Source organism: Marmota marmota, unplaced genomic scaffold, assembly GCF_001458135.2.
Source record: "Marmota marmota marmota unplaced genomic scaffold, marMar, whole genome shotgun sequence".
Taxonomy (NCBI): domain Eukaryota; kingdom Metazoa; phylum Chordata; class Mammalia; order Rodentia; family Sciuridae; genus Marmota; species Marmota marmota.
Window position 1 is genome coordinate 9,009,875 of NW_026000205.1, and position 25,682 is coordinate 9,035,556.

The window sequence follows — 25,682 nt, forward strand, 5'->3', positions numbered from 1 at the left end:
CGCCTCGCCGCCCTCGTCCTCGATCGCCTCGGGCTCGCCCTCGGGCTCCGAGATCTGAGCCGCGATCTGCATCTCGAAGATGGTGTCCTCGCAGAAGCTCACGAAGAGCTCCATCTTCTCGGCCTCGCCGCCCTCGTTCACCACGTCGAAGATGAACTGGCGCTTGGACTCCTTCACCTGCGGCAGCGGAGGGGACAGGAGGGGGCGGCGTCAGCAGGGGCTCCGGACAAGGGTGACCTTGGCAGCGACAGGTTCACTGTGCAAGCACCATTCCGACTTTTAAAAAATGATTTTCTACAGGGCATGGTGGTGCCTGCCTACCATCTCAGAGACTTGGAGGCTGAGGCAGGAGGATCGCCAGCCTCCGAAATTTAGTGATGCCTTGTTTCAAAATAAAAATAAAGGCTGGGGATGTAGCTCAGTGTTAGTTCGCCCCTGGGTTTCCTTCCCAGTACCACTAAATAATTAACAAATATCGTGTCTGTACACACGTATACACACAAAACTATATATATATTTTTACTTTTAAGAGACAGGGTCTCAATATGTTGGCCAGGTTGGGGTCTAACTCGGTGAATAAAGTGATCCTCCTGCTTCAGCCTCCTAAGTAGTGGGGACCACAGATGGGCATGACTTTGCCATACCTAAACATGATCACTAGCCGTCTTTTACAGCGCCCACTGTAGGAAGGCCTATATGCTTCAATAAGGGCCAGGCCCCAAACTAAGCCTTTTAACAAAACTCTACGGGCCATTATCCTCATTGTACAGATGGGGAAAGGGGTCCCAGTGAGTCCTGCACCTAGGGTGACACAGATGAGAGGTGACAGAGGTAGCACTGGCCTCCCATTGGGCTGGCTCCAGAATCGTGTTTTTAGTTTCTTCCAGACAGAGCATTGTGGTTGAGGGGGAGAGTTCTAAGTGCTGGGGTTGGATGACCTTGACTGAACTCTCTGGGCCTCAGTTTCCCCCTCTATAAATGGGACTAAGAGTAGGACCTATAATCATAGGGTTAGTATGGAGATTAAATGAGTTATTAGATAGATAGTGATTGGAACAGTGCTCCACACCCAATAAATGCTATATATTGTCCATGTCCTCGAACTGCCTAGTGAGCAATCTAGGCCACACATGGACGCTTGAGGATCGGAGGACATAGGAATGGGAAGGAGTGGCAGGATTACTGTTTGGAGGAATGACACCAAGGGAAACCGGGCACCCCGGAGCAAGGGGTGGGGAGGGGCAGGACCCTCACAGTGTGTACAGGGAGCCAATGTGAAGGCCATGGTGAGTGGGGGCTTCTTGTAGATGCACAGAAGTGCAGACATCCTGGGTACAAAGATGTGCAACCACTCAGGGCCCAGATGGGACAATGATGCCACACGGGACATGGGGGAGTGTGAAAGATCTCGAATGTGAGGCACCCAGACCTCAGGGAGGAGGCAAGTGTGAGGAGGCTGTGGTACGGGAAGATGGCAGAAACAGGAGGCCACAGTCCACACGGAGGACCTGGGCACCTGGGGCAGGCAGGCAGGGCCAGGGCCCCTCTGCAAGGCAGCAAGGAGCATGGCATGGGAAAACCTGAAGTATTCAGCCAGTGCCCTTGGGGCTGGCCATGCAGCTCCGAACCTTCCAGGGAGACGGGGGTCAGTGTAAGAGGCCCAGAGCACGAGGACAGGGCTCCATGTAGGACGGGAGCCCACGTGTGCCTGAGCCTGGTGACAAGTGTGGACAGATGCGAGGGGCCAGGTAGCTAAGGTGGTGAGAAGTGTCCCAGTTTTGTGGGCGACAAGACAGGACAGATCAAGCAAGAGCGTGGGAGAGGTGCGTGCAGAGGCGGGGCTCCTGCAGGTCAGAGGGAGGTGTGGAGGGCGGACCAGGGCTGTGCAGGCTTGGCTGGTGGGCAAGGTGAGGGCATGCAGGAAGGCCACCAGGGAGACAGGCAGGGCTGAGAGGGTGTGAGGTCACATGGGGAGTACGGAGGGGGGGATGGGAACCCCCGTGGCTGGATGGCATGGTGGGCGGGGACTCCCCCGGGTGCGCGGGTAATCGCGGTTGTGCCAAGGCTGCAGTGAAGTCACGTGGGAGATGAATGACACACACTGGGGCTGCGGGAAGGCACAATGACCAGCTCAGGGTGAGTGTGCACAAAATGTGCACCCACGCATGGGCTCAGAATAAATGGGGGCTTCTGAGCTGTGTGCTAGGACCCCAGAAGGCGTTTGAGGGCACGTGTGGATTGGTGAGGGGTCACCCATCATGTCAGGGTACCCAAGAGCCCAAAGTGAGTGTGCAAAAGACAGGAGGACAGCCAGGAACAAGAGACAGCCCATCTGGGACTGCCGGGAAAGTGAACAGGGGTGTAAAATCGTGTGAGTTTAAGAGCAAGACAGAGTGGGTGTGGCCGCATGAGGGCTGTAAGGACGCGCCAGAGCTCCAGGGTAAGTGTGCAAGGGCATGGTGTGCAAGCACGGAGGACACATCAATCCTGCCATTGCATGCACAAAGGGCGTACATCCACGTGGGGTCCGGCGTGCCAGGACCGGCCAGCCGTGGGAGGCGAGCAGGCGCATGCGCAGATCTCCCACCTGCGGCATCTCCCACTGGGCGCGGTTGGTCTCCGAGATCTCGAAGTAAATGCGCTCGATGCGGCGAGAGGCGCCCATGATCTCGATGCGGCCCAGGTAGGGCCGGAAGTACTCGAGGATGCTCTCGGCCAGCTCCAGGAAGGTGCGCAGGCGAGGGTCGTGCGGCACGTGCTCTGACAGGTTGGTCAGCAGCACGGCCACGTTGAAGCCGATGTCGCGGGCTGGCTCCTGGAAGCGGTTGGCGAACTCGTCGCAGTTGATCATCTCGTTCTCGTCCGCTTCCGAGCAGGAGAGCAGGAACTGGATCTCGGGCCCGGAGAACTGCTTCTGGCTGTCCATGGCCTGCGGGTGGCAGGGGCGGTCAGTGGGTGGCCTCAGATGGCTCCGTGCTCTTCCTAAAGTAACTGTGGATTTCTCTTAGAGATGGAGAAGCCCAGAATCATACGCCCAGCACCCAAGGCTGACTCCTGGCTGGATGATGGCACAGGGAAGACGGTACCAGCCATCAAAATGTGAAAGGAGGCCGGGCGCGGGGTCCACGCCTGCGATCTCAGCTGCTCGGCTGACGGAGGCAGGAGGATCGCGAGTTCAAAGCCAGCCTCGGCAATGGCGAGGCGCTGAGCAACTCGGGAAGACCCTGTCTCTAAATAAAATGCAAAACGGGGCTGAGCATGTGGCTCGGTGGTTGAGTGCCCCTGAGTTCAATCCCCAGTACCAAAAAAAAAAAAGTGAATTGATGTCCCCCCCAAAAACAACAACAAAAACAAAAACAAAAAACGGTGAGCTGCCATCCACTGTCAGAGACACTACATTTTCAGAGATGGTAAAATGTGGAAATTGTGTCCTTTTGTCCTTTCCCCACCCTCCCTGGAGGTGACCACTATATTGGTGTGACTTCTTCCAAACCTGTGTCAGTACTTCTATTCCCTATGTCCAGTTGTTGCTCACAAAATGCATGTGATTCTGTATATTTGCGGGGGGGGGGGGGTAGGGAGGTATCAGGGATTGAACCCAGTGGTGCTTAACCACTGAGCCACATCCCCTGGCCCTTTTTTATATTTAATTTAGAGACAAGATCTCCCTGAGTTGCTTTAGGACCTCTCTAAGTTACTGAGGCTGGCTTAGAACTCGCCATCCTCCTGCCTTAGCCTCCTGACCTGTTGGGAATACAGGCGTGTGCCACTGTAATTTTAATTTACAAAATCACTGTTATAATCATGCAATTTGAAACTTCCTTCTCCCATTCAACTTTATGCATTTAATATTGAGATATAGTAAATGAATTCATTTTCACTGCTATGTAATATTCCTGTTTTATAAATATAACATCTTTATGTTCCCCGTGATGGACGTTTAGATGGCTTCCAGCTGTTTTGTTTTACTTTACAGACAACACTTTCATGGGACATTCTTGTGCTGATCTCCTATGCAACTTGGCAAGTGGTTCTCCAGGGCAGTTTTTTAAAAAGGTTCTTGAGCACACAGCAGTAAGAATGCATTTTACAATGTGACTCAAAAAAAAAAAAAAAGTTTCAAGACACAATTCTGACTTTTGCTGTGCATCACATTCTGCAGAGTTCTGTTTTATCTTTAAAGATGCTGGTCATGACTTACTAAGTTAATTTCCTGATCTACAGCTGGGCTGCAAAAGGCAGTCTGAGAAATGCTGCTCTGAAGTCTGAACAGAAGCGAGATCCTCGGGCTGTCAGGAGGGCTTTGTCAAACGCCAAGAACTCTGCAAAATGCTTTCTAAATGAGTAACACTCTTTGCAAATCATGGAGGGCTCTAGAAACCGCAGAGCGAGGAGACATCATCACACAGGAACTCCTGTCCTCTCCCCTAGCTCCACTGACCTACCTCCCCAAGATAAATGGTGGGACTGTCTCCTCTCTAAAGCCCACGCCTCCACGGGGGCCTGGGACCCTTTCCCCTCCATTCATTCCTGAACTCTGCTCCTGCGATTTGCTGATCTCTCCGAGTCACCCTCCATTTGCTCATGGCCTTCATTTGAAATACCTTCTTCTCTAGCTATTATTCATCCTTTGCTGGAGTCTCTCTTCCAGATCTCTAAAGGTTGATGGGATGGTGCAGGTAGGGGATTCGCACCTTCTTCTTCTTTTACTGGGAATTGAACTCGAGGGCCCCTAACCATGGAGCTACAGCCCTTTTAAAATATTTTATTTAGAGGCAGGGTCTTGCTACGTTGTTTAGGGCCTTGCTAAACTGTGGAGGCTGGCCTCCACACCTTCTTCTTGAGATACACATTTTCCAGGAAATAACACTGAGGCCCTAGGCCCTGCCACTCTGCAGTGACGGTTACCAAGTTTGTATCTCCGGGACCTGAGCGCTCTCCAGAATCCAGACTCTTACAGCAGAAGCCCTACCTGACCTCCCTCTGCAGTGTCTCCCCCACCCCCCAATGGAAGCATCCAGAACTGAACTTTTTATGTCCAGACCTCTGGGCCCACAGTCTTAGCCATCACAGGAATAGCGTCCCCACCCACCTAGGTGCCGAAGCTAAGCTCTTTGAATCATCCTTGAGTTTCTCTTTTTTCTCACCGCCTACATCTTATCCCTCCAATGATCTGTCAGTTCTGCTTTCTAAATAGATCCAGGACCCACCCACTTCTGCCTGCTCCAGACTCCCACCTCAGCCACCACAGAAGCCTCCTTCCTCATCTCTGATCCCCCACTGTCCCCACACCCAGTGGGTCACGAGTCCTCCCTGGGCTCCATCTCTGTCAGGGTAATAGTCAAGGTCCCCCTGGAGCCCAGTGGCCCTGCACATCTGTCCCTCTCCCCCCTCAGACTCTCCCTCATCCCTCCCCTCAACCTCCCCCTGTACCACACTGGCCTCTTTTCTGTCCCTCTGTTTCCATTTTTCTGCCTTTACACTTGCTGTCCCCTTGCCTGGGACACCAGAATGTCCCTCACCTTCATAGGGCACAGCTCCAACACCCCCCTCAGAAAATTGCCCCCAGCCACCCGGAATGCAGGGCACGCCCCCCGCTGCGGGCTGGTCGCCTCCAGACCACAGATTAGAGCCTGCAGTTATTCTGCTGATTTACTGACTTCACCTGTCCCCTCCCACGGGACTCTCAGCTTCGAGGCAGGGTCTCTGTTTTGCTCACTGTTGTGCCCTCGGGACTAGGGCCGCGCCTGTCACCCAGGATGTATTCACCTAGTGCTGTGGTCTGGAGTGGCCCCCCAAGGTGCTAACGAACGGCTTGGTACAGAGGTGGCACTGCTGAGAGGTAGGTGGGACTGATGGGAGGTCCTTAGGTCATTGGTGGCATACACTTGAGGCCTTCCTGTCTCGATTTTGCTTCCTAGCTCATGAGGTGAGTGTGCTCTGCCATGTGTTCCTGCCATAATATAATATGCTGGCTTCACCAGAGGCCCAAAGCCACCGGGCTGCTGGATCTTGGACTGGAATCTCCAGAAGAGTAGGCCACAGGAAACCTTTGCTCTTTATAAGTTAATGGCCTCAGGTATTTCATTATAGAGATGGAAAGCTGACTAATACATTCACATTTGTCCAATGCATGAAGTGTCTTAAAAGTTGAGAAGAGTTTTGAATTTTATTCCACTATTTGAAAAGTAGTAAGTCTTTTAAATTCTGTACATACCTTTTAAACCATAAAGAAATGGAAAAGCAAGTTTGGGGAAACACAGGATGCTTTGTGTTTGGGAAACCTCATGATGCTTTGTAAATAGTCCAACATTCAGAAATGAGAATATCATCATTTTGCAATCTCTAAGAAGCCAATGTTTATGAACATTGAACGTCAACAGCTGCTCACAACACAAAAGAAAAAGTAACCGGAGGGGTGCATCTCCTAACAGATGGACACACAGTCACATAAGGATTTCGGCAAACAAACAAAAAACCCTACACACCCCAAACCAGGATCTGATTAAACACCTCCAACTTAAGTTCCAGTTTATAAGAAACAGGGACAGAGGAACATGTGAAGTGAAACCAGGAGGTTGCATCCACCAGACTCAGACCATGGGAAACTCTGCGACTAGGACACTATTAGCCCATGAGAGACGTCATGGGGAAACAATGCAAAATATCCAATTAATAATTTTGAAATCATGGGCTGGGGTGGTGGCTCAGTGGTATAGCGCTCGCCTAGCACATTCAAGACGCTGGGTTCGATCCTCAGCACCACATAAAAATAAATAAAAATAAAGGTAATGTGTTCAACTACAACTAAAAAAATTAAAATAATAATAATAATAATTTTGAAATGATGCTTTGGAAATACTAATTCATAATACTAATACATAATACTAATACATAATTCTTCTTACTCTAAAAAGTGTGGTTACTAAAAAATTTTACGTTATACATGTTGCTCCTACTCTGTTTGTTGGGCAATGCTGGGCACTATAGGACCAAGCACCTGGGTGTTCAGCAGATAAAAGGGAAGAACAGAGAAAAAGGGACCAAGGGGAAGCAATAGATTAAAGGAAATTGAAGGAAACATCAATCAATCACAACGGGTAGATGGTGTTTGGATTCCAAGAAACTGAAAAACAGTAGATACAATAACTGAAAACTTGAATACTGACTAGATATTTGATGATTTAAAGAATTATGAGCTGGCACAGTGGTGCACACCTGTAATCCCAGCACTCGGGAGGCTGAGGCAGGAGGATCCCGATCCAAAGCCAGCCTCAGCCATTTTAGCAAGGCCCTAGCAACTCAGCGAGACCCTGTCTCAAAATAAAAAAATCAAAAGGGCTGGGGATGTGGCTCAGGGGTTAAGCACCTCTGAGTTCAATCCCTGGTATTAAAAAAAAAAAAAAATTACAGATTGTACTTTTTGTTTCATTTTTATCATTTTGCCTTTGGTTAGTAGTGCTAATGCCATTGTGGTTTGTCAAATTAAAAAAAAAAAAATCTTGTAAGATGACACACTGTAGGACACCATTGATACAAAGTGTCCAGAATAGGCAAATCTACAGAGAGACAAAGCCCAAGAATGGATCCTTGGGGGTTGGGGGAGGGGTAACAGGAAGTGATGGCTAAAGGCCCTGTTAAGTAAAGCAACTGCTGCTAAAGGTGTAATCACAACCACTGCAAATAAATAAAATAAAGGGCATGGGGTTCCCTTTTTTGGGTGCTTAAAAATGTTCTGAAATTAGACTGTAGTGGTGATGGCACGATTCTGTAAATACACTAAAAGCCACAGAATGGCACATTTGAAATGGGTGGGTTTGCTGGCATGTGAATTATATCTCAATGAAGATACTTTTACTTAAAATGAAGTCTTTTTTCCTTAATTTTTTTTTTTTAGTTGTAGATGAACACAATACCTTTATTTTATTTCTTTTTATGTGGTGCCAGGGACCGAACCCAGTACCTCATGCAAGCTAGGCAAGCTCTCTACCACTGAGCCAAGATTCCAGGCCCCGCCCCGCCCCAAAGGCTTTTTAACCAAAGAAGATGTTTTGGAATCTGCAAAGTCCTTCATCAATGGAGACATGTTTTGTAAACTCTCAAGAACTAAATCAACCAGGAAGAACTTGTGAATTATAAAGCATTGCTATATTTTGATGCAAATTTGCATATGAATAAAATGCAGAAAAAAATATCTAGGGAGACATTCACCCCTGTGTAACAATGGCAGCCTTTGGAGATGTGGGATGACAGCAGGACTGGAGATGAGGACCAAAGGTGACTGTAACCTTGACTATAAATTCTTAACTTTTAAAAGAAGAATGTATTCCTGTTTGGCTAATATTACCTATTTAGTTAAAAATTAATAAAATATTTAAAATATAAGCCAGGTGCAGTGGTACATGCCTGTAATCTCAGCAACTTGGAAGGCTGAAGCAAGAGGACTGACTGCAAGTTCGAGGCCAGCCTCAGCAACTTAGCAAAGTCTTAAGTAACTTAGTGAGACCCTGTCTCAAAATAAAATATAAATCAAAAGGACTAGGAATGTAGCTTAGGAGTAAAGTGTTTCTGGTTTTAATCTCTAGTATTAAAAAAAATAAAAAATAAAATATTTTCCATATAAAAACCAAGTATTTTGCATCACCAAAATAACATCAGAAAGAAAGTCAAAAGACAAATGATGAACAAAGAAAAATAGACACAACTCCTACCACTAACAAAGTTTTAACCATTCCAGTATATAAAGAGCCCCTGGAAAAAAATACCAATGTTTCAATAGAAATGAGTCAAGATATGGTCAATTTACAGAAACAATTAAGATAAAAGAAATAGCACGCAAAGAGCCTCAGCCGCCTCATGGGAGGGAGACATGCAAGTTAAAATTGCACTGTGACCCTATTTTTTATCTATCAGATTGGCAAAAATCCAAAGATTTGAGAATGCGATCTGGTGGCAAGGCCATGGGGAAACAGGCACTCTCAATGTCACTAATAGGAGGGGAAAATGAATGGCAAGATCTGTCCAGATGACAAGTCCATTTATTTTACCCTCGAGCCCAACAGTCCTCTTGGAAATCTATCCTCTGATATAAACTACTCATGTACAGATGGTGTGTTCATGAGAGCCGGCACTGCTAGTGGCTCATAGAGCCTTCCTTAGCATGCTCACTTTCACCTGCTGGAGCTTGGCAGTAATACACCGACAAATGTACACTGTGCTGTAAACTGCACCCTTGTGCAGTGCACAACTTGCAAAACCATCCATGGCAGCCCTGACTGCCGCATGGGTTGTATTAGTGAACACTAGGAACAAAACAAGTGTCCCTTGACAGGGAACAGGCAAATAAACCATAATATACACACAAAGTAGAAAACTGAGCACCTGTAAAAAAAGAATGAGGAAGCTCTTCAATCTCCAGAATATTTTGTTAAGTAATACAGACTGGCAAATAGTACCCTATTATGAAAGGAAGGAGGAAAATAAGAGTATTTGTATTTTTGTGGAAAAAAATGATGGTAGGATACAAAACTAATAGAAGGGGGAAGGGAAGAAAGGGTGCATTGAAAAAAAATCAGGTGAACAAATCATGTATTCAAAAATGATGACACAAGTACAACTTCTCAAGTTCTAAATTGGAACCCTATGAATGTTGAGCTGTAAAATGACATCAAACCTTGGATCTGGGAGGCCCCACGCGTTGGAGGGATCCTTACCCATTTAAAATGAATGATGTGAGCCGGGCACAGTGGCACACACCTGTCATCCCAGCGGCTCAGGAGGCTGAGGCAGGAGGATCTTGAGTTCAAAGCCAGCCTCAGCAACTTAGTGAGGCCCTAAGCAACCCAGGGAGACCCTGTTTCTACTTTAAAATACAAAAAGGGCTGGGGATGTGGCTCAGTGGTTAAACCCCTGGGTTCAATCCCTGGTACCAAAAACAAACAAACAAATGAATGAATAAATAAAATGAATGACGCGCACTTTACCTCCCTCATAGTGCTTTTTGGTTCTCTTTTTCCTCTTTCCAGATTTTTTTTCTTTTTGGTTCTCTTGCGGCCTCCTTCTCCCAGAACCTCCTGCCAGTCTCTTGAACCACATCCCCAGCCCTTTTTATTTATTTATTTTTTAATTGTGAGAGCGGGTCTTGCTAAGTTGCTGAAGCTGGCCTCTAACTTGTGACCAGCCAGCCTCCGCCTCCTGAGTCCACGGGACCAAATCCTAGGTGTACTCTGCATCTGGCTGCCTGGGCTATTTATGTATTTATTTCTTTTTGTGATGCTGGGGATTGAACCCAGGGCCTTGTGCATGTGATATACCAACTGAGTTATATCCCCAGCCCCTTGGACTGCTTATTAGACTAGATTAGAAGATGGATCTGGGTCAGTGTACTCTAGTATGGGGCTGCCAAAGTTCTAATCTCAGCTTTGTCACCTAGCTGGGTGACCTGGGCATGTCACATCACCTCCCCAAACCTCAGTTTCCACATCTGTAAAATGGGAAGACAAAGCGGCCCTGACCACCAGGGACTGGGATAAGGATGAAATGAGCTGATTCATTTCCACGCGGGACCTGGCATGGAATGAAAATATCATAAATATTAGCTCTTTTCACGACAGTGAAGTGCTCGGGGTCCGTGAGGTTTTCTTTCCTTTCTGCAGTGCTGGGGATGGGACTCGCGGTATCTTGCATGCTAGGCAAGTGCTCTACCACTGAACCACAGTGACATTTACGAGGCTAGAGAGATGGGCTGGGAAGGTGGGGTTCCCAGGAGTGTGGGGAGAGGCTAGGGAAGCAGGCATTGCCCTGGGAGCAGGGGAGGCTCCTGGGCTGGATCTTGACAAAGACAAAAAAATCTCTTCACCATGAGAGAACTGAATGCCATCTGAGGGTTAGATAGTGACAGGTATCACTGTGAGTTGCCTGATTTGCATAATTGTTCTGTGGTTATGTAAGAGAATGAACTTGAGCTCAGGAAATACACACTGCAGTATCTAGAGGTAAAGGGAAATCGTGATGGAGCAAATTTGGTAAAAAACTAACATTCAGGCAGCCTGGTGGAGGGTATGCAGAAATGATATGTTTGTGCAACTCATCTATAAACCTGAAGTTATTTCCAAATGCACAATTAAGATGGGGATGGAAGAGATCTGGAGGGCTGGGGGGCCAGCTCAGTGGCAGAACCATGCTCAGCATGCACAAGGCCCTGGTTCATCCTCAGCAACCCCCACCACAAATTCAGGCAGTAAGCATAGCAGCCGCCGTCTCTAGGTGTGCACCGTATCCCAGGGGCTGCTACCTCCACTGTAGTTTCTGTGATCAACCTACTCCCCATTTTACAGAGGAGAAACCTGAGGCTCACGGAAGACAGTGACTTGCCCGGGGTGCATTAGGACAGATGGCAGAGAAGCCAGGCATAGTGGTGCTCGCCTGTAATCCCGGCAACGCGGGAGGCTGAGGCAGGAGGATCGCAAGTTCAAAGCCAGTCTCAGCAATTTAGTGAGGCCCTAAGCAACTCAGTGAGACCCTGTCTCTAAATAAAATATAAAAAGGACCAGGGATGTGCCTCAGGCGTCAAGCACCCTGGGTTCAATCTCTGGTACCAAAAAAAAAAAAACAAAAGGTCAGATGGCGTAGCTGGCCTGGGAGAGGCAGACAGAGAAGGATCCAGCTCCTGAAGAAGCTGGTTCCATTCCACCCCTCCCAACAGCTTCATTCTTCAGACCCGTAGTGGCCTAGTTAGTGACAGCTTAACAGGGCAGAGACGAGATCCCTAAATGCAACTCCAAGTTCTGGGTTGGATCCTTGACAAAGTAAAAAGTTTCTTCAGGATGTGAAAATTGAATGAAGGCCTACTCAATTAGACTCTAAGTCCCATGGAGGCAGGGGCTGTGTCTGTCTTGGTTGTTGCTGGGTCCAAAGGACAGGGCTGGGCTCAGAAAAGAAACCCAGTAAATGTCTGCTGATTGAATAACAGATCCCTGTTCATAATTATGATAATGTTAAAACTATTAAGAAAGGTAACAGTAACAATGGTTCTCATTTACGTTACTGTTGATGCATTTCATCCTCAAAACAACCCAAGTCCTGTTCTGTCCCCATTTTTCAGGTAAGGAAACGGAGGCTTCCAGAGAGGTCTCCTGCTCAAGGCAGGGAGCTAGGAAGCCCCGGCTGGCAGCTGGCAACCCCCCCTGGACCCGGGGCCCCCCTGCTACCCGGCACCCACCTTCTGGAAGTCCTTCTTGGAGATGAGACCGCGAGGATCGGTGACGTAGTCCTGGAAGGCCTCAGAGCCCACGATGTCCTTGAGCTTCAGGAACATGTCAAAGAACTTGAGGATCATCTCCACGTTGGACGAGGACTCCACCAGCATGTCCACCATCTGCCGGGCAATCATGCCGTTCACCACGTTCCCTGTGGGCAGCCCCAGGTCAGTGCAGCTCGGCGGAGCCCCTTTCTGGATTCCCTAGGCTTGTCTCTCTCCTGCTCAGAAGCCACCCGAGGCTCCCGAGGTCCCCGCCTCTATGCAGGTGGAAGCTTCCCCCCCAGCTCCCAAACCTCCCTCCAGGGTCACCTCCTGATCTCCATAAGCGCCACTGGCCAACGGCTGATCTCACCTTCGCCTAGCTCCCTCGCTAGCTGGAGGCATCACCAATAAAAAGAGAGGGACACAGGCTGGCAGCGGGAGCCAGAGGCTGCGCAGGTGATGTCCTAGCACTACACCGTCTCATGACAGCCTTGTAGGGAAGTGGGTGTTCCTCTCTGGTTTTACAGATGAGAGAACTGAGGCTCAAGAGAAAATCACCCACTCAGGCCACATAGCCAGAAAGCGGGTGGGGAAGGATTTGAACCTAGAGCCAATGACTCACAGCCCAGACAACTAAAGGTTTCACTGGTCCAAAGAGGTCAGCCTGGTCCACGGATGAGGAAGGTGGCCCAGGGAAGACAGCAGGGAGAGGTGGAGACTATGGCAAACTGGGACCCCACACTTCCTCTACAGGCAGTGGCTGGGGTGTGCCTCCTGTTCATTTTCTCATAGCTTTTCATTATAACATAATCTAAATTTACGTAAAAGTTGCAAGAATAGTAAGTACAAGGGACCTTCATATATTCCAGATTCATCGATTGTTTACATTTTGCCACATTTGATTTAAAATTCTCTAGGAATGTATGTTTGTGTGTTTCTTAAACTGTTTTATTAATTAGTAAAAATATATCATTTCAAGTTGTTGTGTTTGGGGGATATTTGTTACACAGCAAAAGCTAACTGATGTTAATAAATAAATATGAATACATTATACAATATGTTGTTACACTTGACAAACAAATATTAAATATATAAATACAGTATCCACTTTTATAATAGGCCACACACTTTTTAAGATTTTTCTGGGGACTCAATAAATTAGTATAATACACTCAGGCCCCCCTATAGTACAAGCTCAGTAAGTGTTTGCTGGGCTTGCTGTTGCTTACTGACAGCTTACTGACCCTGACAATAATGTTATCATGTCAGCTAGGGCTGAGAGCTGGAGTCTCCCAGTCTCAGAGGGTCAGGTTCAGCCTTGTCTGAACCTTTGTACTGTCCCCATACCCACCCTCTGGCATTTACCTTCCAACAGTGACAGCAACATCACCACCATGTCCTTCTGAAGGTCCAGCAGCTCCTTCAGCAGCTCGATCTGGCTGGAGTCCTAGAGATCCCATGTCCCAGGCGGGTGAGAGGGGGCCTCTGCAGAGACACTTCTCCCACCGCCAGCTGCTTCTGCCCCCTTCACTTACCCATCGGGGCCTAAGACCCCCTTTTTTCTCCCTTCTTACCTCCGAGGGGACCCGAGTCCAGACATGTTCCTCGGAAGCAGGGGAGGGGGCAGAGAGACAAGATTGTGGGGGTGGAACTGGCACTTGGGGGAAGGGAGCAGGTCCAGCAGGTGATGTGACAGGTGTGGGGCTGGCAGACAAGGAGGTCTAAATGCCTCGGGAGCAGACATTCTGGACAGAAGCAGATGGACAAAGGGAGACAGAGGCCCAGATCTGGAAAGGGGTGCCTGGCCTGCAGAGGGTGCTGACATGCGTGTGTGGAATATAACGTGTGATGGGAAAGGTGGGACTCAGAGTTCAGGAGGAAGGCTGGGGAGGTAGCCCCGTGCTTCCTGGTAAGCTCTTTGAGGGGAGGATGGTAGTGCCCCGTGTTCCCTGACACAGAGCCTGGCGTAGGGCCAACAGAGTCAAATTTCCACCTCCTGGCATTTGCATTAGATTGAGTCACATGAAATTGCCAATATGTGACCATTTGGACACACAGAATGGTAATGTCATATGGTTCCACCTAACAGAATGGACAGGACTGGGAGGAGCTCCTTCGTCCTCCACGCTATTCTAGAAGGTGCTGATTCTGATCCTAACATATTTCCATAGTTCCAAAACTCTGCATTCAGATTCTAAGGTTCCGACACTCCAGGACTTCAAAATCCTAAAATGAATGGGCGCCTGCAGTTTGGGTCTGACCATGATCCAGTCCCTCTCTCCTTTTAATTCCTCAACTGGGTGGGGCTCCAGATTCTACTCTCACGGTGCATCCTGGGTTCTAGGGGTGGGTATAAGACTAGGTCTGACCAATCAGCACTTCTTCCCTTTGATTCAGGGATGGGTCATATGACTCAATGTCCAATCAGATGGAATCTCAGGTCTTTTTCTGGTGCTTTGAGCAAAGAGATGCTCTTTCCGACTGGACATGTTAGGGGAAGGGAAGCCTGAGGCGCCATTTTTCCTGCCCGTGCAGAGAGCCTGACTGAGAATGAAGCCAAAGAGGAGACAGACTTTCCTGCTGACCCCAGCCTAAGCTCAGATCTGTGATGAAAACTTCTAAATTCATTTTCCCGCCTTAAGCCCCCACTTGGCATTGTATTTCTATACCTTCCAACCTAGACCTAGACCTAGACCTTGGCCAATGAACTAACGCTGCAGGATTCAGAGGTGGACTTCCTCCAGCATTTTAAGATGACACCAACGTCCTGACACTGAGGAACTGCGCTCCTAGTTGACCTCCTTCCCCAAAGTCAGAGGACAGCGGGGTTGCTGCCAGCCCCTGTGGCACCTTTGGGTAAATTAGAAAAAGTTTCCCGTCAAGATATTTCCTGCTGGGAAACTGCAATATACAGGATGCTTCACTGCCACCTGCTGGGAACTACTGTAATGCAGACACCGCTATGTGGATGATGTCTAGGTCGAGGACAGTGCCCGTCCTGACGTCAGGCGTCCTGATTCTGCCCAACTCTCTACGGCAGTCTCGAATATGCTTATCAAACGGAAGCAGAGCAAAGGACAAAGCGTTGGCGCGGCACTAGCGAGGCTGCGAGGCACAAGGGGGTGGGGAAGACGGGGACGCGAGGGTTCTGGAGTTGGGGACCTTACATCACGGAGGCCCGGCACAGGCGTCATCTGCCGCAGGCAGGACAAACTGAGCAACGCTCTTCACCCGCTCTGCCCCAGCGGCCCGCCCGGCCCCACCCCAGGGCTCTCCGAAGAGAGAAAAGAACATCGACCAATCATAGAGGAGCTGCGACCAGAAGGGGTGGAGCCCAGCACGATCAACCAATGGAAGTGCGGGTGGGAAACTGGCGGATTGGTGGGCGCAGGGAGGGGGCGGGCTCATGCGGGAGGCAACCTGGGAGGAAGGTGGATGAGGCCAGGGGGCGGAAACCAGTCTGGAACATGCCGGGAGCGTTGGAGAGAGAAATTGACCAAGGGCGCAGGTCTTGGAAAGGGACCAGTCGGGGGATGCCCGGATGCAGGCTGAGGAAGATCAGAGGGGCTCGAACCTGAGCGAGCTTCATCATCATGTGGGCGAACACGTGCAGGAATCCCACCACTGCGTCCCAGAGGCGGCTGTGCGCCAGGCTCTGCTGGTTCCCGGTGCAGGGGCCCTGGGGTAGGGGGCTGCGTGAGCCCAGGCAGGGCACCAGATGCAGGGCTGCCCCTCCTCCCATCCCAGCGTGCTGGCCCTACCTGTATGTACTCAGTGAGGCTGTTGAACACCTGTTTTGCCACCGACATGGCCTTGGAGAAGTTCCTCTTGCCCTGCTCCTCAATGACATCCTTGCCCGAGTAGTACCAGTAGAAGTCACTGATGGACTCCTGTGGGGTGGGCAGGGTGTGAGAGGTGCTGGGGTCAATCATGGTCCCACGGCAGCCCTGCGGCAGGTCCCACCTGGGAGGTCTCATCCTCACCTGCAGCCGCAGGAGGTAGTCCACTGTGCAGATGATGATGTTAATAGTGTTCGTGTTCCCTGTCTGTGTCCTTAGATAGTTTTGGAAATCTAAGGAGGTGAAAAGGCATTCATTCATTGAGCACCTAACGTGTTAGGGGAGGTGGACAGGGAATCATTTGTTCGTTGTGCAATAGATATCTGAGTGCCTATGGTATGCCAGGAAGTATATATTAGTTAATTTTTAACTTTTGTAGTGGGGATTGAACACAGGGGCACTTCACCACTGAGCTACATCTCTTGCCTTTTTAAATTTTTCAGGACAGGGTTTCACAAAGTTGCTTTGGGCCTTGGTAAATTGCTGAAGCTAGTACTTCCTTTGCCTCAGCCTCCCAAATTGCTGGGTTTACAGATGTGTGGCTTGTGCCCAGAAAGTAATGAATTGTTTTGAGGCACAGCAGAGATTTTTTTAGAAAAGCAAGAATTATGCACTAGAAGGGAAAGAAAGTGTGGGTTAACTCAAAAGTGAGAAACCTCATTAATTTATTTAATAGCTATGTATCAAGTACCTACTATGTGTCAGAGGAAGACGGAGGATTATTTATCTAAAATTACTACTGAGGGCCTACTATGTACCAGATATTGTGGAAGATCAATCGTTTATTCATTTGTTTTTTCCCCTAACAATTTTTTTATTGAGCACCTAGTATGTGTAGTGAAAATAAAGATTAGGTCCTCCTTTTGTTTCTTAATTTTTTTGAGTGCTTACTATCTGTGGGGAAGATGCAAGAGTGGTCATTCATTTATTTATTCAGCAAATATTTATTGAGTGTCTCTTTTTAAAGGCCAGGGGAGATAAGGATTGGCATCAAGGAGATGAGGATCACATATACATGTGAGTGTGTGTGTGTGTGGGGGTACTGGAGATCAAACCCAGGAACTCACACATGTTGGGCAAGCCCTCTACCACTGAGCTACCTCCCAGTGCTATTCAAAATATTCTATTTGCTAACAGGAAGTGAAGAGTGTCACTTATTCTTTGACACAACAAATTTCTTGAGTGGTCACCATATGCCAGGCACTGTTCCAGACTCTGGGAATAGAGCCGATGAGAAAACAGTCTCAGCCCTTGTGAAGTTTATATTCTTATGCAGAAATTTCTCAGTGTTTCCTAACTGCAATCTACAGCAGGAAAGCCACTTTACATTGAGACCCAGTATGCCTATTTAATCTGAAATTATATCTACACTTGAAACAAAGTTTCATATATCCTTTCTGTATGCCAATCCTCTGGCATTTTTTCTCTTCTGTACTGTTCTAATGAACTACAAAAGAATTCCAACCACAGTCCACTAAATCTGTAGTTCCCAACCTCTCAACCTCGGCTTTCAGTGTCTTAAAGCTGCCCAGGAATGCCAATGGGCTACCAGGAGGGGACACTTCTGCATTAAACTGATTCAGAATTTCAAGTGAGTTGATGCCACTATTTGAAAAACATTGTTCTATTGCATAAAGTTGCTATTTTTTTTTTTTTTGGTACCGTGAATGACTAAATCCAGGGGTGCTTAACCACTGAGCCACACCCCAACCCCTTCTTTGGGTTGAGTACCAGGAATTGAACTCAGGGTTACTCAGCCTCTGAGCCACATCCCCAGCCCTATTTTTTTTTTTTTTTTAATTTAGAGACAGAGTCTCAGTGAGTTGCTTAGTATCTTGCTTTTTGCTGAGGCTGGCTTTGAACTCGAGATCCTCCTGCCTCAGCCTCCTGAGCTGCTAGGATTACAGGTGTGCACCACTGCACACAGCCAGAAGTCTGTATTTTCACAAGGACTCTAGGTTAGTATGAAAACCACCTCTGTGGACCCATTTGCCAAATGACCAATTCATTGAATTGTCCAGGCAACAAAAGTGGGCATCAGTCAAGTCCTTTCGATGTCTGCAGCAATGTCATCTTTTTTTTTTTTTTTAAGAAAGAGTGAGAGAGAATTCTTTTAATATTTTTTTTTTAGTTCTCGGCAGACACAACATCTTTGTTTGTATGTGGTGCTGGAGGATCGAACCCGGGCCGCACGCATGCCAGGCGAGCGCGCTACCGCTTGAGCCACATCCCCAGCCCCAGCAATGTCATCTTGCAAGGATGGCTTTCACAGCCCTTGAGAGTCCCCTCCCCACTAAGTTGTTCTTTCCACCTGACCTCCTTGGGGACAATTCTTAATCCCTCCATCAGGTTGGCTCACCAAAATGCCCACTTTGTCTGGCTTCATGTTATAGAGGAAAAGCATACTCAAATATTCAAGATTTTTTAAAATAAAAAAACCCAAATGCACAGCCTTCCCCATCAACTCTGTTTTCTAAGTTCTTTGTGTTATTTTAAATGGCTATATGGATTCATGCTCATTTGAATTGGACTATATGCCTAAATTGTTAGATCTATGCTGCTCTAAAGAATTCATCCAATGGAGAACACTGTCATAGAAAAGGTATAAAAAAAGAAGGGACATAGTGAATACTCAAGATATGCAAGGTGTCTGAGAATTGGAAGATATTTCAAATATGTACTTGATCAAGCTGGTTAGTAAATTTATGAATTTAGGCAGAAGACTGGATTGCAAATTTATTGGGAGATAGAAATCCCACCTGTAAGAACATTCTCACTTTCAAATAGTCACAGCACAGGGAATAAAATTCATTTTACATTCAAAGGCTGATTCCACTTTCATTAAAAATTAACGAATGAGCCGGTACAGTGGCATATGGCTGTAATCCCAGGGGCCTGAGAGGCTGAGGCAGGAGGATTTCGAATTCAAAGCCAGCCTCAGCAAAAAGGGAGGCGCTAAGCAACTCAGTGAGACTCTGTCTCTAACTAAAATACAAAATAGGGCTGGGGATGTGGCTTAGTGGGCGAGTGCCCTTGAGTTCAATCCCTGGTACTAAAAACTAATTAATTAATTAATTAAAATAAAAATTAAAAAAATGAGCCAGGCACCGTGGTACATGCCTGTAATCCCAGCAGTTTGGGAGGCTGAGGCAGGAGGATTGCTAGTTCAAAGCCAGCCTCAGCAACTTAGTGGGGCCCTAAGCGGGGCCTAAACAACTCAGCAAGACCCTGTCTCCAAATAAAATATAAAAAAGGGTTGGGGATGTGGCTCTGTGGTTAAGGGCCCCTGGGTTCAATCCCTGGAACCAAAAATAAATAAATACTTAAAATTAAAGAATGAAAATCTTAGTCACATGGCACAAAGATATTTTTTTAAACCTTGAAAAATTCAGATCCATGAGCTTTTGAGAATGTGGAACAATGGAAACAATGGATTGTGTCTTATCCTTTACTGAAAAGGATAAAGGAGATATCTTGGGACTCTAGGGCACTCTGCCACTGAGCTACAGATGCAGCCCTTTTTATTTTGAGACAGGGTCTTGTTAAATTGTCCAGGCTGATCTTGAATGGGATCCTCTTGCTTCAGCCTCCTGAGTCACTGAGATTATAAGCGGGCGCCACTGCACCAGCTGGAAGTTAGACTTCTAATCACTCCAATTTTTGTCATGAAAGTTAATTTCCGGGTAGTCTGTGGTTTCATAAGCACCTGCTAAGCATTGTAACCACAATCTTGAGATTGCACATGTTTGTTATAGGAAATGGCCTTGGGTAGAATGTCTGTTGCACAGAATTTTGACTGTTCCTTTAATGCTGCGAACTTTGTGTGCCACATGGGGTTACATGTTCCCATTAGCAGTATGTTTAATTAACTCACTGTGGCATCCTTGATCTTGTTAAACTGACTGAACCAGAACAAAACTCGTGGAAACCCTTGCTTATGTTAGGAAAGGATCTGCAGACCTTCTTCCTGGCAGTGCATTTTAGAGCAAAATAAATGAATCAATCTGATCAGTTCATCTGAAAATACAGGCAACTTTTTTTCTCCTACAGACCCAAAGTATGGAAATCCGCCCCAGGCTGAACCTTCCAGGGACTGCCAAATGCCTGTGTGGGAAAACCAGTGTGACTAACTCCCATTTGGGCAAATTGATTTGGAGCCAAATTGGATTTTGGCAGATTACGTTTGGGGACTCAGAGTGCTGGGGGGAAATGAAAATGAAGTCAAGCAGCTAATTTTCAGGACTTCCAGGGGGATTTTGGAAGGTAGGCAGACTGAGATTAGATGAGGTCTGAATGGCTGGTGAGGCCATCATTGATAAGGGGAAAGGGGAGCTGGAAATTAACTCAGGCAACCATTCCAGATGACCCCCAAACACAGCTTCCTCTGCGTCCCCCACCATGTCCTCACCATTGTTGTGTCCCTCGCAGAGTAGCTGCAGGAACCGGAACAGGTCTTGTGTGAATTCATCATCAGCCATGACCTTCTCTCCTGAGTGGAAGGGACAGGGCAGGACCCAAAAGGGGTCAGGTGAAGCCAGCACACAGCACATCCATGCACACGACCCACGCACACTGCACACTCATGCGCAAAGCACTGGGGTGCTGGGAGGAGCGGCCACTACTTCAAAGACACTATAAGGGTTGTAGGCATCCATGACACCAAGGGTTTTGACCTCGAGTCCACGACATCCGTAAATGGAGACTGGAGGGACCCTGGGTCATGAAGCTGGGGTCTCAAGTGTCTTTCTATAGCATCAGGATCCCTCTGATGTCACTACTTGAGTGACACCTGGGAGTGTCTGCTGACTCCATAGACATTCAAGCAACAGGTATTACCCTCTGACCCCTTCCAGATTGCTGGGGTTAATGGATTATGGGGGTTCGGGTCACTTTCCCACAAAAGCTCTGAGCAGGGGAGGACTGGGCTGGGATAAGAGATAGGGATCGAAAGCCAGCTGATTGGCCCAGATGCCTCAAAAGTACCAATCCAGGGTGGGTGTGTAAACATGGGCCAATCGGAATGGGCATCTGAGAGAAGCCAATCCTGGTGGGCTGCAAGGGAGGAGCTGGAAGGTGAATGGGTCAACCGGCGCAGGCGCGGGGAGGCAGGCGCAAACCAATCAGAGTGGATGCTGGGGGCAGCCGGTGTGGTCGGTGGATGGGAGATTTGCTGACCCACCAAACTGGGGTCGGGGTGCAGAGAGCAGAGAAGGTGGGAGTAGGGGTCACCCCACCCCGGGACTGCCAATCTGGGTCTGGAAGTCCGACAATGTCCAGCTAGAAAAAGACCTTTGCTGTCTTTTCTGGCTTCTACTTTACATATGGAGAAACAGGCTTAGGGAAGATAAAGAGGCGTGTCCCCGGTGTCCGTGCCATGTTTCGTTGGGGACTCATGGGGGCCCTGAATCTTGGTCTCCGAACTCCTTATCTCAAGACTTTCCTTGGCCATGGCACCCCCACCTCTCCCTATGCCCCAGATCCTCAGTCCCCAGGTGGAGGGGGCGGGTGGGGTTAGAAGGGAAGGGCAGCGGCACAGCAAGGCGCGGGCGGGCGGGGGAATTACCGTTCTGGCGATTGATGACTGGGGCAGCCAACAGGATGGGAGGAGGAAGCAGGAGAAAAGAGGGAAAAAAGAAAGACGGAGACGGACAGCAAAACAGGGACACGGTCAAGGACAAGGACAGGGACACACAGAAAAACAGTCCACAGAGAGAAGGAGCCAGAAGACAGAAGGAAGCGGATTAGCAAGAACAAGAGTAGGAAAGGAGGGTGAAAGCCAAGGGAGGGGAGGGGAGGGAGGGAGGGAGAGGGGAGGACAGGTGGAGATGGAGAGGCAGGAGGCGAGGTCAGGGAGAAAGTTAGACACGTCAAAACACAGCAAAGAGGAGACTCCATTAACCCGGATTAGGGACATTAATGAGAGAACAGCAACCAGGGCAGGAGACTGGGGCACGAAGAGGGCGGGGCCGTGTGTGATGGGTGAGAGAACACAGGACAGAATGACACCCAGGGGTGGGGACCACGGGGGACAATCCTGGAGGAATGGGAAGCCAAGATGGGGCCCCAGCAGGGAGGAACCCAAGGGAGCTCTCGGGAAGCGGGTGTCTTAGGGGCAGGGAACTCTGGGCGGTGGCCGCGGAGGGGCAGGGGCTTCCTGAGGGAGGACTTCCCAGGGAGAGGGAGGCCGAGAGAGGGTCTCACCAGTTCCGTCCTCGTTCACCATGCCCAGCCCCTCCGCCTTGTTCTGTCTCTCAAAGGCATTGAGATCCAGGACACTGAGGAAAGAAAGGACGACAGCAAGAATGTGATGACACTGAGTCCCCTTGGACCCTCCACGACCTTCGGTCCACTGCCCAGAATCTATAATACAACTCATTCCTGTTTTTGTTGTTGCTGTTTGGTTGGTGGGTTTTGGAACCAGGGATGGAGGTCAGGGTTGCTCTCCCGCTGAGCTACATTCTCAGTTTTTTTTTTTTTTGTTTTTTTTTAATTCTGGGACAGGCTATCCTTGAACTTGGGATCCTCCTGCCCCAGCCTCCTGAGAAGCACATCTGGGGTTACAGACGTGCGTCAGCGCCCCCTGCAGTTCAACTCACTCTTTTATATTTTCATGAGTTCATTATAGATATCCATGACCTTGGGATTCATTCTAACACAATTACACAGGCCTGGAATACAACCCGCTCCGGTTCAGTGCCCACTCCTTCACCCTTCCCTCCCACTGTTCCCTTCCCTCTGTTCCACTGATCTTTCTTCTGTTTGTAGTTTTTAAAATCAATGCCTTATGGACATACATAAAGGTAGAGGTCACTGCCACGTTCACACAGGCACATGGGAAAGTTTCTGCCGCTCTTCCCCTCTGCCGTCCCCCCTTCAACTCCACTGACCTCGTCTCTGTTTTCCTTCCCCCTTTTATCTCTCTCCTTTTTTCCCCTTATTTTGGTCTAGTTTTTGCCCATGAGAGAAAACATTCGATCCTTGACTTGGGATCTGGCTGATTTCACTCAGCATCATGTTCTCTAGTTTCATCCATTTACTAGCAAATGCCATAATTTCATTTTTCTTTACGGCTGAGTAAACTCCATTGTGTGTGTGTGTATGTGTGTGTGTGTGACATTTTCTTTATCCATTTGTCTGTTGACAGGCACCGAGGCTGGCTCCTCCGCTTGGCTACTGTGAATTGCGCAGCTATCCACGTTGAGTGGCTATGTCCCTCTAGTATTCATTCTCATTCTCTCTCTCTCTCTCTCTCTCTCTCTCTCTGGTGGGGCGGAGCTGGGTACTGGGGATTTTACCCAGGGACACTTAACCACTGAGCCGTATCCCTACCTGCATGTTTGCATCAGCGCCTGGATACTCTGGAAGAAGCCAACGTCCTTCTTGTCCTTCAGATAATCCAGCATTTTCTGCAGAGGGAGCAGAAGGGGAGGGGGTCTGGGGGTCACATGGGACACTCCCACCTCTTAGCCCTCCTCCCAAGTTCCTGCACCTTGGTTACCTGCTGCACGTCAGCATTGCCTCCGTTGAGGATGGAGATGCCCAGCTTCAGGGTGGAGGACACCATGGCCCCTGTCTCTCCTGGAGGGAGTGGAGGAGAGGCAAAAGATGGTCCACCCCGCTTGGGGACACCACCCACCAGAAGGCAGCGTCCCAGGGATGGGAGAGCAGTGGGTGGAGCTGTGTGCCAAGCAAGGTAGGGGCCATGGCGACTGAAGGATGGGCGGGAAATCACAAGGCAAGTGTGCAAGGGGAACTTGGAAAGGCTAGGTGTGAATGCAAATCCTAGGCGCGCCATGATGGCCATGTGTGAGTGCTGGGTCCACAGGGAACAGGGCGCTGGAGAGAGCGAGGACAGGTGGGTGTGCACAGAGCCCCTGCACTTGCTGCAGGTGGGCACCTTTGCAGGCGCTGATCATCTGGAGCACCATCTCTGCGGCCCCGCGATTGTGCAGGCGCGACTGCTGGTACAGCAGCCTCTGCTTTTCCATCTCCTTCTCCTGTGGACAGCAGACAGTGGGCCAGGGAGCCTGAGCTCCCGGCCCAGCCCTTCCCCCTCAGCCTCAGCCCCGCCCACCCTAGCACAGGGCTGGGCCTAGGGCAAGGTCTACAGGCATCAAGGCTGGACATGGAACAGCCTTAGCCTGGGCCCAGGGACTGCCAGAGAGTCATTAGACAGAGTCCAGGGCATCTGTGGACTTGGGTGAAGACAGGAGTCCCGTGTTCATGTTCACTACCCTCTAAGGGAAACTCAGCATCTCTTTCCATTACAGATGACGCCACTAATCATAGCAGTGTTTGCAGAACCTGTGGTTTTGTCACCAAGAAGACTCATGTTTCTGCGTCACATTCTTGTTGCTACAGACATCTTGAAATGTCACTTACATTCATCAGTACTTCGCAAGAACAGTAGGTACCGGACCCACTGCTAGATCTTATCATTGGACGGATGAATAAAGAAGTGCACGTATTACAAAATCACAACCTTAATTTCCAAATATCTTCATGACTGTTTCGTATCTGTTTCCTCTGATATGTGTTTACTTTATACTTTATTTATTTTTTTTGTACTGAGGATTGAACTCAAGCGCTTAACCACTGAGCCACCTCCCCAGCCCTTTTTGTATTTTATTCAGAGACAGGGTCTCAGGGAGTTGCTTAGCACCTCACTAAATTGCTGACGCTGGCTTTGAACTTGCGTCCTCCTGCCTCAGCCTCCAGAGCTGCTGGGATTACGGGCATGTGCCACTGCCCCTGGCCGTTTCACACATTTAAAAACATGATTCTGAGAATCACTTTGCCAGATGCCAGAGGGGACCCTGATATAAGAAAATTTAAGAGACTGGAGAAAACGTTAACGGGTTGGCCAGCTGCATGTCTACTCTTCTCTCTGTCTGGCCTTGCATATGCTGTCCCTCTGCCTGGAAGGTCGGTCTCCTATTCTTCCGTGGCACATTCCCTTTGTCCTTCTGCTTGGACCCCTCCTCCTCTGAGAAGCCCTCCCTGATGCCCTCCCGCAGGCTGGGTCGAGCACTTGCCTGGGCTGCTGTACACCTTTGAGCCACCCCCCGTACCCCTCCACTGCCCCCACACCTCTGTCCCATGGGAAATACCCTGCGCTGTTACTCTTGGTTGATGTGTCTGTCTCCCCAGCAGGTTGGCTTGGTCACCACCATGTCCCTAAGAACTGCTCTATGGTCACATGCTGAATGAATGGGAGACAACTACAGCCAGGGTCCCCCAACCTTCCCTCTAGGACCTCCTGGTCCCACCTACCTCAAAGGAAACCTCAGCCTCCTCTTCCTCAGCCTCACCACTCTCCCCTCCCTCCTCCAGGTGGCAGCTCTGGGAAGGGGACATCAGTGAAGGGGTGGTGAGAGGAGAACCCCATCCACTCCCCATTGTGAGTGAACAGGTACTGCAGCTGGGGAGCAGGGCGCCTGCCCTGGCTGGTGAGAGGGCCTTACCTTTGCCATGATATCCGCGTATGCCATGTACAGGTAATCCTCGTCCAGTTTGCTGAGGAAGTGAGCAAGGAGACAGACAGTCAGGGCCAGTGGAGGGGACTTCTATTCTTTTTTTTTTTTTCCCCCTCTTTTTTGGTC

The 25,682-nt window shown here is 48.9% G+C and overlaps 1 protein-coding gene across 1 annotated transcript in view; it reads right to left on the reverse strand.

Moving 5' to 3' along the window:
• The window catches only part of Ryr1 (ryanodine receptor 1), a 107,632-nt gene that overhangs the window by 15,300 nt on the left and 66,650 nt on the right, over positions 1–25,682 (reverse strand). The window contains 15 exon segments of the mRNA XM_048791254.1: positions 4–177; positions 2,588–2,929; positions 12,221–12,408; positions 13,607–13,688; positions 15,816–15,920; positions 16,003–16,131; positions 16,225–16,313; positions 20,489–20,569; positions 21,644–21,661; positions 22,282–22,355; positions 23,410–23,486; positions 23,579–23,658; positions 23,978–24,077; positions 25,354–25,422; positions 25,545–25,596. Of these exon segments, the coding sequence (XP_048647211.1) occupies positions 4–177; positions 2,588–2,929; positions 12,221–12,408; positions 13,607–13,688; positions 15,816–15,920; positions 16,003–16,131; positions 16,225–16,313; positions 20,489–20,569; positions 21,644–21,661; positions 22,282–22,355; positions 23,410–23,486; positions 23,579–23,658; positions 23,978–24,077; positions 25,354–25,422; positions 25,545–25,596 (1,660 nt within the window).